The 19,486-nt window shown below is 45.0% G+C and overlaps 1 protein-coding gene across 2 annotated transcripts in view; it reads left to right on the top strand.

Moving 5' to 3' along the window:
* ASH1L (ASH1 like histone lysine methyltransferase) overlaps nucleotides 1-19,486 on the top strand; it is a 162,366-nt gene that overhangs the window by 80,592 nt on the left and 62,288 nt on the right. For both annotated transcript variants that reach the window (XM_032767134.2, XM_032767135.2), the window contains exons 5-6: nucleotides 2,622-3,357; nucleotides 14,577-14,756. In XM_032767134.2, the coding sequence (XP_032623025.1) occupies nucleotides 2,622-3,357; nucleotides 14,577-14,756 (916 nt within the window). The remainder of the gene's footprint in view (nucleotides 1-2,621; nucleotides 3,358-14,576; nucleotides 14,757-19,486) is intronic.

Here is a 19,486-nt window from a genome sequence, read left to right on the forward strand (position 1 = left end):
CCATTTCCTCAACATTTTTTATCTAAAAAGTTGTAACACAGCTAAGGATGATTTATTTGTTTTAATATTGCATTTAAAATTGAAAGCAGACAGTGTAAATCTTCCCCTTGTTTCAGTAAGAATGAGGTTGCTGAGTTTACGAAGTGTTCACAGTTGACACTAATAGCTGTGACCTCTCACATGTTCTTGTATTTCTTTCCAAACACTTTAAGAAGTGATTTGGTCATAAGAAGATTTTAGAAGTTGAATGGCCAATTCTTTCTCATTTAAGTTGCCTTCTATCTCTGAAAACTATTGTCACTTGTGCTTGTAGATTTATTAATTTGAGAACTCAGTGGTCTGTACATTTTCATTAATATTCTTTTTCTTGTCTTTTGAGTCTTTGACTTGGACTTGTGAACACAAACATTTATCTTAAACTCTCTGTGTCTTATCTGTCAACTAACGCAGTGGCTCTCAATCATTCCAGACTACTGTACCCCTTTCAGGAATCTGATCTGTCTTGCATACCCCAAGATTCACCTCACTCAAAAACTACTTGCTTACAAAGTCAGACAAAAAAATACAAAAGTGTCACAGCACACTACTACTGAAAAATTGCTTTTTTCTAATTTTTACCATATAATTATAAAATAAACCAATTGGAATATAAATATTGTACTTATTTCAGTGTGATACTTGAAACTGTTTTTCACTTGTGAGACTTGTCATTCTAGGAGTCAGTGAAGCAGCAGCAATTATTATGTTTTTCTCCACATCGAGTCTATTCCTACTCTCAGGGCCAGCATTGAGGGTGGCAAGCAGGGCATTTGCCTGGGGCCCCACGCCACAGAGGGATCCACAAAGTTAAGTTGCTTGGTCTTGGGCTTCAGCCCCAGGCCAGGGGTGCTCGGGCTGTGGCTTTTTGCCCTGGGTCCCAGCTAGTCTAATACCAGCGCTGGCGACCCTATGAAAACAAACTCACGACCCACTTCGGAGTCGCAACCCACAGTTTGAGAACTGCTGATATAGTATATAGAGCAGTATAAACAAGTCATTGTCTGTATGAAATCTTAATACTGACTTTGCTAGCGCTTTTATATAGTCTCTTGTAAAACTAGGCAAACATCTAGATGAGTTGATGTACCCTCTGGAAGACCTCTGTGTACCCCCAGAGGTACGTGTACCCCTCATTGAGAACCACTGAGCTAATGCACAATCTCCCTCCTGCCAGAAAATACAAACTTTGCTGACAGCAAAGCTTCATGGTGTCTTTCCTTTAAAAGTTATGCTTACACCAGAACACACTCTACTGTCTTACCATCCAGCCATTTAAGTAGATGTAATCTCAGTAATTGGCAATAATAACTGTAACATTTTGTAAATGCAAATATGTAACTGAAATATATTTAGGAGAAGACTAAGAGCATTCCTTTTATTCCAGTAAGAGCAGAGTTTCTTCTAATAAATCTTATCTGTAAAAACCAACAGGGCATCTTTGGGAAACAGCTCATTTGGAACAAATCCCTTCTTATATTGCATCAACAGCATGGCTGATCTGGAAACTCTATCTTTCAAGTAACAGTGTGCAGATGAAGATGCAAAGCACATAGAATAGCCTTCAAGTTTAAAAAATGGGCTATGTTTGTTTCCTGTGTAAATGATCTTGCTGTTTTCTCTGGGTATTCCAGGTCATTTCCTTAATGCACAGTCAGTTTCATTAGCAGTATAGTTAATGATTTGAAATAGTGATTAACATTTGATCAGCGTTTAAATTATGTGTCCACAGAATTTCTGAGTCTGTTATTATTTGTATAGGAATTGATCTCACGGAGGAAAATTTGTTTCTGAACCCAACAACAGCAGTCTTTTTTCTCCAGTGTTTGTGATCATGAGTCCTACCCCACTTACTCTCCAAGGCATCCTCAGTGTCCACGTTATTTTTCTTTTTTTTAATTCTAATATATTGGATTCTGCAGTCAGTTCTGAGACCAGATTCCAAATGCTGATCACCATCTAACCGGGGGGCGGAGGATGGCAACTATAATTATGATAATAGTTTGGACCAGCCTCTTTCATGGTACTTTACAAATGCATACAAAGACATGATCCCTACCCTGAAGAACTTACAATTCAAAGCCCCCAATCCTGAAAACACTTTCACACTTGAATTCATGTGCATAAATATTTGCAGGATCAGAACATGAGAAGAAAAGTGGCATACTCTTAAGCACTTTACTGCTGCAGACTAATGCATCCTTTCAGGCTTTTCTTTAATTGACAATGTCTTTATCATTCTGCCCTGAAAGAAACAGAAGAGGGAAAAATAGGTGTGCTGATCTGCTTAGATCAAAGAGAAAAGAAAAATGTGAAAGAAAGTCATAGAACAGAATGCAGGTACCCTTCTTACTTCCATCCCTAGTCCTCCTACCTAGTAAGACTGTTACAAAAACAAGTATCTTTACAATATGTAATTTTTAGAAGCTCTATTATAAGAAATTAAAATTTGGCAATATCTCCTAAGTATTTTGAGATCAAGGGGGACATATAGCTATTGGAATTTGTTTTAAACCTGATAGAATTTAGTGATGAACATAACTAAAATCTGTTCTAGTATGCTTATGTTTATTTGTGTTTTCCAGTGATTGGAATACCCACACGAGGAACAAAACTGGGGATTGCTGTAGATGATTCAGTGGATAGTTTACTGCAGCGCATGGCACAACATGACAGCCAGGCTGCACTGGACAAAACCATAGAAGCAGTCATTGCAAATGTATCTGTTCCACCTTCAGCTAGCCCTGGTCGAAACCACAACAGGGAGAGAGGCCTGGGAAAACAGGACTGTCTGTTAGTTCCTGCAGTTCCAAGTGATTCTTGCAATGATGGCATCTCACTTCTTTCAGACAGATTACCAAGCAGCTACTCCCCACATCATCTGAAGAGAAGTGTGGTTGAAGCTATGCAGCGACAGGCTAGAAAAATGTGTAGTTACAAGATCTTGGCAACCAAGAAAAATCTGGACCACGTCAATAAAATTCTAAAAGCCAAAAAGCTGCAAAGGCAGTCACGGACAGGGAATAACTTTGTGAAGCGCAAGCCAGGCAGGCCTCGGAAATACCCACTACAGGCTGTAGTTTCAATGCAGGCTTTCCAGGCAGCTCGGTTTGTCAGTCAGGAGTTAGAGGGAAGGAAAGAGAGCAACACTTTACACCTTGGACCTGATACTATCACAGATGTAATCGAGGCTGTAGTACAGAGTGTGAACTTGAATGCAGAGCACAGAAAAGGATGGAAGAGGAAGAGATGGCTTGCAGAGGAACAGACCAGGAAAAGACAGAAGTCTGTACCAGAAGATGAGCAGGAGAGTAATAAAAGGTAATTCCTTTACATTTTTGTACCTTCAAAGAATAGGCAATTGAAACCTGTAGGAAATGCGTTTCTCCAAAACTTCAACTATTCCATCCCCCATTCACATACACAGCTAGGTACATTTCTCTGACACAGGGAATCAATTCAGAGGGAATCAGCATATGCTAGTTTTAAGTTATAACTTCTTTTTTAATTTTGTTTTTTGTTAAAGTGAATTTGGTGTTCATTAAAAGTGCTAAATCAGTAGCCCTGAAGACCAAAGTACTTTTCTTCTCTGTACTACTTAGGGCAGCAGTAGCTCTGTAGGGAGAAAGGTTGGTAGATTTGTACTTAGGAGACCTATACATTCCTGGTTCAGCCATGGACTTCTTATGTAAACTTGGGCAAATGACTGAATGTGTGTTGTGCCTCAGATTTACAAATAGGGATAAAACTTGCCTCTGAGGATAAAATTAATTAATGCTTATGAGGCTCTCAGATATGATAATAATGAAAGCCATATAAGTACCTAAACAGATAAATTTCCCATTCATTGCTCTATCAGTTTGCTTCAGCCTGGACCTGGTTAGGTTAGAGGGGAGTTAGTTGCCATCCAATGTCCATGGTATTTGATTTTTTACTTCTCTGTAGAGAATACCATAAAGGATGCAGTTGAGATGATGGGGTTTAAATTCATACCTGTTTGCTAGAAACTGAACTGAAACTAACTAATTTTATATAGGTACTGAAACAGCCTTTATAATCATAACCAGATTCTAAAGACTTTGGGCTAGATTTGAACTGAAGACCTAACCTGAGCCACCCAGTTCCTTAACCTTCATGATTACAATAGTTGACCTGTTTCACATGATGTCAAATTATGGGCCTTCTGTTACATGTGCTAACGGGGAAGAGAGTGTAGGGAGCAGTCATCCTCAAAATCAGTCCAGGGAGCAGCCATAATATGGCTTCTGGGAACTGGGTGGTTTGGGGTAGAGAGACCATATGCACTGCCAGCCGCACGAGTGGCCCAGAGAGTCCCTCGTGACAGTAGAGCTGCGCTGGGCAGAACATGGCTGCATCTTTGCGAATGTGTAGCAAAAGACACCTCTCCTCACCCCCTGTGTGAAGCAAACAGTGGCCAAGATTTTCAGAAGTAACTGGTTTTTTTGGAATGCCTCAATATTAGGGTGCCCAATTTGAGACAACTTAAAGGAACTTGATTTCAGAAGTGGGGTGCCTAACACTTTTTCTGAAAATCAGCCCTCTTTAAGGTATCTCAGATAGGATCTTTAAACTATTGAATATAACTCACCAAAATGAGAGGGCATCTAAAGTAATCTAACATTCAGGCTTGCAAACACTGGATACAGAAAATCATGGTGAAACCTATTCTCCCTCTGGGCTTGTGCTTCAGATGGAGCAATTAATGGAAATTATTTGTCTGAATCTTTGATTAGCAAAGAATATTTTTAGGCTATCAGTTTGGGTGACAGAAAGGTTATAACAAAGATTGTCCCTATACCATCCAGTGAAGAAGTGAAAATAACAGTTCCATCATCATGGAGATCTTTGATTTGAATTTTGTTCAAGTGTAGCCAGGGGTCAAAGTAACTTAAAGGACTTACCGGTACGCCAGAGTCCTGAGCAGGGGGGCAGGGCCTCAACCAGAAGAAATGGGGCCTTTAAATCCCCAGACCCTTTAAATCACCGCCTGAGCCCCATGGTAGTGGTAGCCACAGCAGCAGCTGGGAGCCCTGGGGCTCTCAGGCGCCACTGCTATCCCAGGGCTTCGGCAGCGGGGCTCTGCCAGCAATTTAAACGGCCCGGGGCTCCAGCCACTGCCAGGAGCCCCAGGCCCTTTAAATTGCCACCAGAGTCCCAGGGCTCCCAGCCACCACCACTACTCTAGGGCTCTGGCAGCGGGGCTTTGGTGGCAACTTAAAGGGCCTGGGGATCTGGCTGCCATGGCGGGGAGCCCCAGGCTCTTTAAATTGCTGCCGGAGCCCCAGGGCTCCTAGCTGCTGCTGCTACCCCAGGTCTCCAGCAGTAGTGCTCTGGCGGTCATTTAAAGGGCCCGGGGCTGCGGCTGCTGCCGGGAGCCCTGAGCCCTTAAATCACTGGCCTGGGGAAGCTGCCTCCTGCCCAATATGGTCGTCTGTTTACCAGCTCTTGCCGGTACGCCGGACCGACTGTATCGGCTTACTTTCACCTCTGAGTGTGGCATATACACAATATAAATTAATAACGAAACCGTGTCAGTTAAGGATGATCTATACATGACATACTCAACATAAAACCAAACAAAGAAAGGTTAAGGCATACACCTTACCACTAGAACAGTCACTGTACACCACAGACAATGAAGTGATAAGCTATGATAATGACCGCAAATATAACTCTTCCCCAAAAGGGATGCCACTTTTCCAGTGCCTTCTTCCCCAGACTTATCACCATGAACAGACCACATTTGCCTCAAACTTTCCCTTACTCTCTATTCTGCACAGTTCTGGAAAATCATGCCAACTTATGTTTGGGGAAGAGGGTGCTGGAAGGTGGGCATAACCCAATTTCAGATGCAGGGAACACTGGAGAATGGAAGTAGATAACATAAACCATTATTTCCATGAGCTAACTGCAGAACATAAAGATTAAATTATGACAAATAATGCCAATAATTGTTTGTTTTTAAATAACTACAAATTATATTTACCCCAGACCTCCAAACTCTCATTGTAGAAAGTTAAAAATGTGTTTTTAGTTTTTAACCTAGAGGGGCCCAAATTATCATGAGACTTAGTAATGTGAACTTTTTAGGCTAATTTAAAACTGATTAGAACCCAGAAATTAACAGATGAATTTTCTGAGGATTTTCAAATACACCTCTACCCCGATATAATGCTGTCCTCTGGAGCCAAAAAATCTTACTGCGTTATAGGTGAAACCGCGTTATATTGAACTTGCTTTGATCCGCTGGAGTGTGCAGCCCTGCCTGCCCCCACCCCCCCCCCCGGGAGCGCTGCTTTACCGCGTTACATCCGAATTTGTGTTATATCGGGGTAGAGGTGTATACGTTCTTCTTCGAGTGCTTGCTCATATTGATTCCAATTAGGTGTGCGCGCGCCGCGTGCACGCTCATCGGAAGATTTTTACCCTAGCAACACTCGATGGGTTGGCTGGACGCCCCCTAGAGTGGCGCCGTTATGGCACTGGATATATACCCCTGAAGACCCAACGGCCCTTCAGTTCCTTCTTACAGCCCGTGACGGTCATTGGAACTGTGGAGAGAGGCTTTGCTGATCTCCACATCCCTAGCTACTCGTAGTTCTTTGCTGTTACTGTGTGTATAGTTCGAGTTCTTGTAGTTATAGTTAGTATTAGTTGTTGTCTTTATAGTTAGTGTATATAGTTTAAGGGGGGATCGGGGATTAGCCCCTTTCCTCTACCCCGGTGTAGGCCCATGCCCAAGGCACCAGGATTCAAACCGTGCTCTGCATGCCAAAAGCCGATGCCAATAAGGGATCCCCACAACTCCTGCCTCATGTACCTAGGGGAATCCCACCTTGCTGATAAGTGCCACATCTGCAAGTCGTTTAAACCAAGGACGAAGAAAGAGCGGGACTTTCGATTGAAACAGCTTCTCATGGAGTCGGCACTTAGTCCTGCAGCATCGGCACTGAGCACCCAACAGACTGCTTTAGTAAGGAGCGCCCCTTCGGCCCCGGACCGCTCCGGTACCAAGAAGGAGTCCCAGCACCGACCCTTACCAGCACCGACATCTGCTCGGCGCCGCTCCCTCTCCCCAAGACCCAGGAAGCAACATAGTGCTTCAACTTCTGCTCCGCAGAAGGAGCGCTCTTCCAAGATAGTTCGTCCGGCACTGTCATCTGCTGCGGCACCGTCGACTGTGGCACCACAGATTGCGGCTCCACCAAGCGTGGCACCGTCAATTCTGGTCCCACAAGGGCCATTGAGTCTGGTGCCTGACAGCTCCCCGGCTCATGCTGTGGTTGAGCTTGCCCTCCCTTCTACGCCGGAGACCTTCTCCACGTCAAAGGATCTCATCGCAATGACAGAGTCAACACGGCCCAACTCCCGGCATCGCCGGTGCGGGTCATACAATCCATCGGCAAGCCGGCCGTGGTAAGGCCTCCTTCCATTGGTGCACCAGAGAGACGTCGTTCAAGATCCCAGTCTCGCAGACACTCTCGATCGTGCCGTTCCTGTTCCCAGCACTGCTCGCAGTCCCAACGCCGCTCGCCATCGTGGTACCAGTCACACTCGCAGCACCGTTCAGCATCTCGTTCGCCGGACAGATACTCCTATAACTGATCCGGCTCATGGCACCGATCTTGGCACTGTGTATCCCGCAGTCACTCCAGACGAAGGGACTCAAGATCTTGGTCAGCCTCCCGGCACCGATATGGTAAAAGGTCCCGGTCTCACTCGCAGTGCTGTTATAGCTCCTGGTACCACTAACCGGCAACGTCCCAGGCCCGAGCGTCGAGAAGAGTGGTGCCCTCCCAGGGCCTGTCGGCACCGCCGTGTCCTTCCAGACACACATCGGTGTCATTGCAGGGTGGTAGCGCATCCTATCATCAGGAGCATGACTCTGAAGTCCCCAGCCATATATTCCCAGAGAGACAGAGCCACGAGCAAGGGCCTCATCACTGGTCCTTCTGGACACCATGGGCATACCACTAAAGCCAAGGTGCGCCATCAGTGGCTCAATGGTTGGACCCGTCAGAACACAGGGTACCAGAGGCGACATTAAGCTGCCCACACCCCCCCACACCCCCCACGGCACGGATGAGGCTCCAATTCCATCTGCAGTCGCCGAGGTTCCACCGGATGCAGATGACGCCCCTCAAGTACAGGAGCCACTACAGGACCCTTTAGTCCCGGGCCTCTCCTCCTCCTCCTCAGGAGGTCCCGAGCCTCTCCTCCTCCTCCTCAGGCCCTCCACCAATTGACCTCAGGGCCCATCAGGACTTTTTGAGGCGAGTGGCTCAGAATATGAACTTGCAGGTGGAGGAGGTCCCTGAAATAGAGGACCCGGTTGTGGACATCCTGTCGGCTGATGCACCTACTAGAGTCGCTCTTCCGTTCATCCGCACCATACAGGCTAATGCAGATGTTGTCAGAGGTGTTGTCAGATGCTACCGGTGTGGTGCTCTGCTCTATCCTTGTTGGTATCACTCGGCTGCATGTGTGTGTTCCCTCTGTGTGCTGCCCCAGCTCTGCGCAGATAGCTGACACAGCAGGCCTGAAGAGAACCCCCAGTAACCACAAAGTCTAGTAAGGTACGAAGGCACGTCGGCCAGGTTTATTGCCGTATCGGATACAGTAGTAGTTCCCTGTAGGTTTCTTAGCCTAACTCAGGGCATACTACGAGAATATGTACCCACGGTCAATGGACTCGGCTCAGTCAGTGGCGGGACTTTCCACTGCCCCCTCGGCCGGACAAAGACATCGCCCCAGGATACATTCTTATACACAGGTACAAACAAGTTACACATCACTCCTGACGTATGAGGTGCAACCCCTCTACGTAGCAAGGTACAAACCCCTCTACGTAGTAAGGTGCTGCGTAGTAAGGTGCCACCTCTCACCTTATACATACAACTCTATCCATCATATTACCCTTTTGGCCCTGTCATTGGGATGGGTCAGCCTGTTCCTTGTTCTCTGTGTGGAGTGTACAAGTATGTGAATGTTCTGATATCTGGTGTCCAGTACCTTTTAGGTATGTTTCTTTTTGCAGCATCAGCCCTTTCCTTGCCAGCTTCTGTGAGCAGGGCCTGTCTCTGGCTCACAGCTTAACTTTGCTTTATGTTAGCAAAGTCTTGACCATTACTTTAGCTCAGGCCTCATACTGGGCCTTTATCAGGGCCTTCACTTACTACAGTGGATACCGTTTGGCAATCCCCAGCTTCAATTCCACCTACAGCAAGGGGAGTAGAGAGAAAATATATGGTCCCCTCAAAGGGGTATGAATATCTCTACACTCACCCACCTCCTTGCTCTCTAGTTGTCCAATCAGTGAATGAACTGGAGCGTCATGGCCAGCAAACCCCGGCTCCTAAGTCAAAGGAGGCTAGGTGCATGGACCTCCTAGGCCGCAAAATATACTCGGCCGGGGGCCTCCAACTTAGGGTGGCGAACCAACAAGCCCTCCTAAGTAGGTATAACTTTAACACTTGGGTGTCCTTGGGGAAGTTTACGGAGCTTCTTCCCCAGGAGTCCCGTCAAGAATTCACAGCCCTACTTGAGGAGCGTAAAAAGGTAGCGAGAACCTCCCTCCAGACCTCTCTGGATGCAGCGGACTCTGCAGCCAGAACTCTGGCATCAGGAGTGATGATGAGGCGTATCTCCTGGCTCCAGGTATCAGGCCTTCCCCCTGAATTGCAACAAACTATTCAGGATTTACCCTTCGAAGGCCAGGGCCTTTTCTCAGACAAGACTGACTCCAGGTTGCAAAGTCTGAAGGACAATCGCATTATAATGCGCTTGCTGGGTATGCACACACTAATGACCCAAACGCAGGACTTTCCGGCCCCAGCTTCACCGTCCTTATGCCCAGCCTAGGCCACATCAGGACGTTACCAGAAGGCGTGGCAGGGGGAATCGTCGGAGACAGTCTGGCCCTCAAGGAGCTCAAAATCAGGTGCCCCCTAAACCACCAGCGGAGCCCAAGCCGAACTTTTGATGGGATGCCCAAGGACGGCCCACCAGTTACCCTACCGGTTCCTTCTCCTCCCTTTTTCAACCGCGTCTCCCAATTCCTCCCTGCCTGGTCCCAGCTAACTTCAGATTGTTGGGTCCTACGCACGGTGGAAGAGGGATACCACCTCCAGTTTGCTTCAACCCCGTAGGTCACATGGCCTCCTGCACCTTCGTGACCAAGCACTCCGTCCCTTCCAAGCTTGGCTTGCTTCAATATACCAACCACGCAGAGACAGCCTGGACTTGGTGCTTACTATCCCCAGGAAGGTTCTGGGTTCCCTAACCTAGTAGCTAGACCCTGCATTAGTCTGTGCAGGGATACCGTTTCACCCACCACAATCCTCGATGGCCCTAACCACAGACTCCTCATCTCTAAGTTGGGGTACCCACCTTGGGAGCCTTCGCACTCAAGCCTCTGATCACTCCAACAACTGGCTTTACACATCAATGTGCAGGAGCTGAGAGCAATCCGTCTAGCATGCCAAGTGTTTCGAGACCATCTCCAAGGCTGTTGTGTATCAGTGTTCACGGACAACACAACGGCCATATTTTACATAAACAAGCAGGGCAGAGCACGCTCCTCCCTCGTTTGTCAAGAAGCCGTCCACCTTTGGAACTTTTGCGTAGCCCACTCAATCGAATTGGTAGCGTCTTTTCTCCCAGGAGTCCAGAACACTTTGGCGGATCACCTCAGCAAATCCTTCCTGTCTCACGAGTGGTCGATTCACCTGGACGTCATCCATTTTGTTTTCCAGAAGTGGGGCTTTCCCCACATAGACCTCTTTGCCTCCCGAGAGAACAGGAAATGCCAGGTGTTGTGCTCCTTCCAGGGACGCTCCCCGGGCTCCCTCTCAGACACATTTCTGATCCCGTGGACAGGCACCTACTTTATGTCTTCCCATCGTTTTCACTCGTCCACAGAGTCCTACTCAAGCTCCGCACGGACAGCGCCCACCTGATCCTTATTGCTCCAGCATGGCCGAGGCAGCACTGGTACACCACTTTGTTCGACCTCTCCGTGGCAGACCCGCTTCCCCTGCCACTCTGGCCGGACCTCATAACACAGGACTTCGGCAGTCTTCTCTATCCGGACCTGCAGTCCCTTCATCTCACAGCATGGTTGCTGCGTGGTTGAGCCAGTCTGAGTTGCGTTGCTCTGCTTCGGTCCAGCAGGTGCTCTTGGGCAGTAGGAAGCCTTCCACTAGGATGACGTATCTTGCCAAGTGGAAGCGTTTCTCCTGTTGGTGCGCTCAGCGTAACTTAGTCCCCAGACAGGTGTCCGTTCCCACTGTCCTGGACTACCTCTGGTCCCTAAAAGAGCAGGGCCTAGTGGTCTCTTCCATAAAGGACCACCTGGTAGCCATTTCCGCCTTCCATCCAGGGGAAAATGACCGCTCAATCTTCTCTCACCCTGCAGTTTCAAGGTTCCTCAAAGGATTGGAACATTTGTATCCTCAAGTTAGACGCCCGACCCCTACCTGGGATCTAAACCTCGTGCAAGCCAAGCTTATGGGTGCTCCTTTCGAACCACTGACTACCTGCTCGCTGCTGTACCTTTCCTGGAAGACTGTCTTCCTCGTCGCTATTACTTCGGCGAGACGAGTATCTGAGCTTCGGGCTTTGACAGCGGAGCCCCCGCTCACGGTATTCCATAAGGACAAGGTACAGCTGCGACCACACCCCTCTTTCCTCCCTAAGGTGATGTCCGCCTTTCATGTCAACCAAGACATCTTTCTCCCAGTCTTCTTCCCGAAGCTGCACCCATCACGTCGGGAACAACAGCTATGCACCCTGGATGTCCGCAGGGCTCACGCCTTTTATATCGAGAGAACCAAACCCTTCCAAAAGTCACCTCAGCTCTTTGTAGCTGTCGCAGACCAGATGAAAGGCCTACCGGTCTCTTCCCAACGGATTTCATCTTGGGTAACATCCTGCATCTGCACATGCTATGAATTGGCTCACATTCCGGCTAGCCATCTCACTGGCCATTCTACTTGGGCACAAGCTTCATCTGCTGCCTTCCTGGCCCATGTCCCCATCCAGGAAATATGTCGGGCAGCCACCTGGTCATCAATTCACACCTTTGCCGCACATTACGCATTGGTTCAACAGTCCAGAGATGATGCAGCATTTGGCTCAGTAGTTTTGCATTCTGCAACATCTGGCTCTGACCCCACCGCCTAGGTAAGGCTTGGGAATCACCTGATTGGAATTGATATGAGCAAGTACTCGAAGAAGAAAAGACGGTTACTCACCTTTGTAACTGTTGTTCTTCGAGATGTGTTGCTCATATCCATTCCAAACCCGCCCCTCCTTCCCCTCTTTCAGAGTAGCCAGCAAGTAGGAACTGAAGGGCCGTTGGGTATATATCCAGCGCCATAACGGCGCCACTCCAGGGGGCACCCAGCCGACCCACCGCGTGTTGCTAGGGTAAAAATCTTCCGACAAGCATGCACGCGGCGCACACACACCTAATTGGAATGGAAGTGAGCAACACATCTCGAAGAACAACAGTTACAAAGGTGAGTAACCGTCTTTTTTATTCAGAGGTTATGTACTGAAAAATTGGGGCAGATATACTGTCTTTTTCATACAAAAAAAAGAGGTTGAACTCTCAGTTTAAGTGCAAAATAGAACCCTGTCATAACCATGGCACTTCAACATCTCCACCTAATTCAATCCTTTATATTGGAAAGCTAAATTCTACATCAGTTAGTCTCCACCAACAGACGGACAAATCTCAGTGCTGATATTTCTCTGTGTCCCTCAGTAAGATATGGGTAGAACTTTCCCCTTGCTTGTCCAGGATGTGTTGGCCAGGCAGTATTTACTGTTAACATTTGTATATAATACCACAGATCACAAGTTGCCCCTTATTTGATTCTTAAGGAGCAAGACTTTGCATTGCTTAAAATAACATCATAAGAATGGCCATACTGGGTGAGCATCCACTTCAAACATCCATTAGCTAATAATTCAACCTATGCAGCAGCAAGCTGTCATTCTTACTTTCACAATAGCTTTAGAAACAAAGCTTAAAGTTATCTGTATTGTATGGGGTTGCATACCAGGCCCATCAAAATAGAGAACTCTGACATGGGTAAGGCCATTCTGAATATGTCTACACTGCACACTCCTTATGGTGCAAGCAGAGTACATACACTGCATGCCCTTTAGTCCAGGTATAAATAGGAACCCTGTGGGTATGTACTCTACACAGCTCTACACACCCAAGCAATGCCTCACCTGTCTATACTGCTATTTTTAGCAATGTCATGTCCTGCTGCCTCCCCACTGCTGGAATCTTTCTCTGCCACAGGGAAAGGCTTCAGCAGCAAGGAAAGGCTCTGGGAGCAAGGAGGCAGTGTGCAAAGGCTCCGGCAGCTTCCTGCTGCCAGAGCCTTTCCCTGCTGGCTCCACCTTCCTAAGTCTTTCATTGATGTGTGTAGCTAGACACTGCAGCATGGGTGCAACCTGCTTTTCACTGCAGCATGTAGCAACAAATACCCTACATACCACTGCCAGCGGCATGCAGTGTAGACATAGCCTATGTTTAATACCCAAATTTTATAACAATTGAATATTATTCCATCATCAGGGCGTTTCGTAGACATTATGTCAAGCTCTGTTTAGAAACCAAGGATCTGATTATCCTCAGGGTACGTCTGCACCACAAATGAAGGGGCGTTTGCAACATGGGTAAATGTATCCACTTTAGCTTTAATCTAATTGCCGCAGGTAACGTTAGTTTGGATGTGGCAGCGCAGGCTTTGGTGGGGACTCTGGGTACGTATTCAAGTTCCTGGCCCATCCTGGATTCTGTGCCATTTGGTTTTCACAACTACTGTTACCCACGCTAACTAGACTAAAGCTAGCATGGGTATGCCTACCTGCAGTGCAGTCACACCTTCGTTTGCAGAGTAGACATACCTTCGGTTACACTCACCAACACTGGGTTGTCCCATTGACTTTAGTGGAGTCACTTCTGATTTATACTAGTGTAAATGAGAGAGAATCAAGCCCTAGGTCTTCATGACTATGAGGAAAATAACCATCTTAAAATTCTGGAGGAGTCCTGGATAACTTCATCAGTTTGTCAACAAACAGCTTGCTGTTTCCAGAACCAAAAATGAACTTACGTTGAAATGAAATTAGTTCTAAAGTTGTAAATATTTCTCTCTATAGGCTGGAGAAATTTAGTAACATGATGTGAGCATGTGTGCCTACTTGTATATATGTGCACAGACTGCTAGACACCTGTTTATGATTATACATATATAAAACAGATATTTAAGTTACTTTGTGCTTTACACTCCAATAAAGTTGATTTCTTGTTTTTGTACAATGTTAATTGTTACTTGTAAAATATCCTGTCTAAAATGCAAAAATTGGCAAAAAAAATTTTAATCTGATAAAGACATCTGGCCATTTAATAATCTGCAGAGACTTCTTTGTTGGGCTTCTTTGTACAATATAGAATAATACTGTTGCATTAAGTTCATCTTTACATTTTCTTCCAGCTTTTCTGAGACATCAACTGAATCACCTAGTCACCTAGAAGCCATTGGGAAGGCGCATGAATCTGAAAACACTGAGCAGCATTTGCCTACTTTTACCCAGCGTGAGAAAAAGGCTCCTAGGCCCCCAAAGAAGAAGTACCAGAAGGCGGGGCTGTACTCTGATGTGTACAAAACAACAGAGTAAGTAGTACCAGTGAAACGCTGCTGTCTGATATTCCAGAGGAAACTCTCTTCTTTCAACTAGAACCTTGAAGAGCTGCTACTAATAGGCAGCTGAAATAAAACCACCAACTTAATTCAAGCCTGTGAAAAATTACATGCATGATAATTATCAGAATCTGACCCAGTGAAGATTTAAAATGTAACCCCAGTCAGCAAACAACCTCCAGCAATCTGAAAGTGTTGCTGAGTATCAGCCTTGAAGAAGGTAAGACAGCTTTATTCAACAACCTAAAAGATCATGACAGTAAAGGGGCTGGCAGAGCTTGAGATACTCAGGTACTGAGCACAGTGTCAACATAAAAAGTTCCTTTAGTTGTCTTGCTTTTATTGATTTATGATAACACAGTCATGTTTAGTGTGGCTGGCTTGTAAAGTGAAGGAACTTCATGTTTTACCAATGATGCATCTCTGCTTCCTATTCATTGTATAGCTAAGTGCTGTTTATCTGCTGCTTTTTATACATAATGGTTAATGTAAAGAACTGAGGTTCCCAAACTTTTTTTTCACAGTGTAGCTAACAACTTAATAGAGAGATTGTTTCATGGACATCTCTCCTCCCATTTCTGATTGCATGGACCCACTTCCCCTCCCATTTGTGATCACATAGCATCCCTGCCGCAGCTACAGCAATTGTTTATGTTAGTAAAATATTGTATTTTTAGTTTTCTTTTAATGAGATTTGGCAGATGGAAACAAAGAGGAGAGCTGGCATCATGTGACCAGTGAGCTCTCCATAGACAATTAGCAAATGCTTCAGAGACTACAGTGAGACCTACTGATGTATGGTTTAGTAGCTGTTCGTGATTACATCTCTTTTCACATTACAATGTAATTATTTGAGCAAGACTGGAAGGAAGAAGCTGTGAGGTTCTTGTTTTGACCAAAATGAGACTGCAGTTGCATTTTTATTCAGCTATTAGTGATTGTTTGTTAGAAAGCACCTCCTCCCCAAGCTATGATAGTGGTACTCTCCTTTGGATGTTCTGTTTCTAAAGATTAGAGTCTTTTCTGAAAATAAGCGTTAAATGTCTAGCATCTGAGCATTTTTGTTTGCAATAGTATATTCCCACTGGAGCAGATAGACATGTTACCATGGCTGAGGAACTGAAAATCTTTTTTGTCTTTGTATAAAATGTTAATGATCCTGCCAGAAGCCTACCCAGACAATGGGAGCACTCATTGCAGGTTTGATGGACAGACATGTCACTTCTCAAATTTTAATTAAAAGTTGAAGTGAATTTCTAGATTTATCAGAATTGGGCATGAACGTAGAGAATTCAACGCAAAACCTATATACTGTTACTAACCCCTTAAATTCTAAAAATACAATGTGATGGAGTGTACAGATCCCACACTGATGACAAAAGTGCCAGAGACGCCCTATGTGCAGGACTAGCCCTGCCCCTCCGGCCCTCTCAATTATGTATTGTAGGGAGCAGGCCTTTAAAAAGGAGGAAACTGTAGTGAGCAGGGGAGAGAGATCACCCTGAGCAGGAAACTGCTGGAGCAACTCCTGAAGCCATGGGGGAACTAGGATCCAGGAGATCTCCATGAGGAGCCTAGCTAACTCCCAGGGAAAGCCTGACAAAGTGGGCCAGATTCAGCAGCCCAGCCAGAAGGACTCCTTGCAATCTGCTGTGCAGATAGCCCAGAACTAAGAAGGTACTGTTGATCCCAGGAAGAAGTTATTCTTGGGTGAGCTGAAATGCTTAATTTTCCTTTTGAGTCTCCATCAGAAGAGACTTAAGAAGGGTATGGTTCCCCCTTACAAGGACTAAGAAACAAGGAGCCTATATATAAGTCCACCCACCAATACCATGTAGGTAACTGACCCTGTCTGGGATCTCCTACTGTCTAGGGAAAATAACTAAGGAGATTCTTTTACATAGTACTTAGACCTTGTGCTGGTCCTCTGCACCAGGGCAAATTCACTCTTAAGAAAGCAGTATTGATGAGCTCCAAAAGATAAATAATAATCATAATAGTACTTATATAGCACTTTTCTACAATAGGGACCTGATTTTCTGAGATTCTGAGTACTTGCAGCTCCTGTTGATTTCATTTGGAGATGTGAATGCCTAGCGCATCTGAAAATCAAGGCCTATATCTCAAAATACTTTACAAAGATGAGTAAGTATTATTATCCCCGTTTTACAGATGAAGAAACTGTCTAATTAAGCATTTATAGGTGTGCTTATCACTATAGTATCTAGAGTGGTACAGAGGAGTTAGATAACATGTTTTAAATCTTTACAGAGTTCCCCGCTCTAAGTCCTGTGCCCAGTCTTTTGGCAGAAATAACATTGCTGCCATAGAAGGCTTCAAGGATAGGTGTAGAGTGGAAGAAATGTGAACCTTAAGAACTCCAAAAGGGATATGGAGAAATTCCCTGCTATGGTGGTTTATTAATATAGATATCTAGAGCCAATTTTTACGTCCTTTCTCACAATGAGTAGGACCTTATTCCATAAGTAGTTCCATTGGTATCAAACTGTTTGTGAAGTAAAATATTATTCAGTGTGCATAAAGATAGTGGCATCTGGCTCATAATAATCATCTTAAAATTTAAAAAAAATTGACTGATTAAGTCAATCACCAGTCTCTCTTTAAACTGTAAAGAGACAGCTTTGACTGTCAGTGCCATAACTGACTGAAAATGACATAACTGATCTGCAATGGCTGAGTTCTTTGCAAGTGGAATGTATTATAGTAGGGGTGGCCAACCTGTGGCTCCTGAGCGCATGCAGCTCTTCAGAGGTTAATAGGCAGCTCCTTGTATAGGTGCTGACTCTGAGGGTAGAGCTACAGATGCTAACTTTCCAATGTGCTGTGGAGCGCTCACTGCTCAACCCCTTGCTCTGCCCCAGGTCCTGCCACCACTCCACCCCTTCCCCCAAGACTCCTGCCCCTTCTCCCGAGCCTGCCATGCTCTCGCTCCGCCCCTATAGCTGATTGCAGCAGGTGGGGGGAGTGAGGAGGCACTGATTGGTGTGGCTGCCGGTGGGCTGGGGGCTGGAGGGTGGTACCGGATGGGGGGATGCTGACATATTACTGTGGCTCTTTGGCAATGTTCATTGGTAAATTCTGGCTCCTTTTCAGGCTCAGGTTGGCCACCCCTGTATTACAGGATGCATCCTAGCAGGATCCTTAAAGTCAGTAACTAATTATTATCTCTTGGACTGCATACCACCATTTTAAAAAATTGCTGCTAGTATTTTGCATATCGTAAGCTTCTACAAGACTGAACTGTAAACTGGAAAGTTGTTCTTTGGTCCTGTGCAAAGCTAAAAAAGAATCCCTTATATCTGTCTTTTAAACAAACTTGTAATGTAACTGTCAACATGAACAAAATAATTAAGAAAATCAGGGTGTATGAAAATCACTATAAGACATAAATGTGATATAACCCCTTCACAACCCACACCAAGATTCCTGACTATGATCCAAGTTAAAAAATCTCTCTCTCTTAAGCTCATCTGACTTTCCTGTTTTTACTTAGAGACAGATTGTGAGTGCCTTACTAACATCGGTGAGCAGTTACTTATACAAATTCATTGACTTCAGTGGAACTACTCATGAGTAACTGCTTACCAGTGTGAGTAAGGGGTTTGCAATCTGGCATCTAGTATAATGGTTTTTATTTTAAAAATGACAGGATTTTCACTGTGGTTTATTAAATTAATAGATTATTCCATGTCTTGGAATGATGAAACTGAATGTAATAGTAAATTAAATGATCCACAGAGAAGATATTCATACACTAAAGGTCTCTTCATAACCACCTAATTCCCTTTTACCGCTGTCCACTGTAATGTCCTAAATGGATTTCCCATTCTTCTCGCCAATGTATTGGTCCTCCTTTTTTTAAGAGGGGCAACCATGCAACAATTTATCACAATATTTTTATAAGTTATTTGCTTGAATAAATGTGATCACCTTTTCTATCCCAGGACTAAGCTTCACCCATTTCCCTTTCTGCTACAGTAAAAGTGATTAAAAGAGGACTGACATTAGGGTGACACGAGTCACCTGAAAGTGGGATTTGTGTTGGCCCTCTTTTCTGTTTCTCTCCCCCCACTCCCCAAAAGAAAATAAAAAAATCTTTGCTTGCTGGTTAAAACTTGAGACTTGCTCCTCCACTTCACTTTTGCAAGTTAAAATCCTAAGCGGGAGAGGAATGATTCTCAACCCTTAGCCAGTAAACCACTTCTAATCAAATTATTAAAACAGTTTAGTAAGTAAAAAAATTGATAACAATCCATAAAATAAAATTTAATTATTTCCCAATCTTATTTTCCATCTCTTGGGCAGGCATGAATTGGAGTTGCTGCATTTATCATTAAAGCCTCTGTAGCTACTATTTGGTGTTTCATTAAAAATCATGGGACTAGTAATTGGGGAAGGAGCAGCTATTAATATGTGTTCTTCTAGGTTTCATGTAACTTTACCCGTACCCATGGTTTTTTGGCTGTAAAAATGTCATGGTTTGGGAAGAATGCAACTGTTACAATGGCACAGCACCCTCTAGTGATGGTACAGTTAAGTGCTTGTCCATGTTTCCACTAGAAGCCACTGTCTGCATTCTTACATTTTTCCAGTGTGGTATCAATCACTTATTCCCTTTTGCTCTTTACATTATCCAACTTTAGAGATTTTGGCACCTCTAAAACTAGTTTCCTGCACTGCAA

The sequence above is a fragment of the Chelonoidis abingdonii genome, chromosome 11 (genome assembly GCF_003597395.2).
Source record: "Chelonoidis abingdonii isolate Lonesome George chromosome 11, CheloAbing_2.0, whole genome shotgun sequence".
In the NCBI taxonomy this organism is placed as follows: Eukaryota; Metazoa; Chordata; order Testudines; family Testudinidae; genus Chelonoidis; species Chelonoidis abingdonii.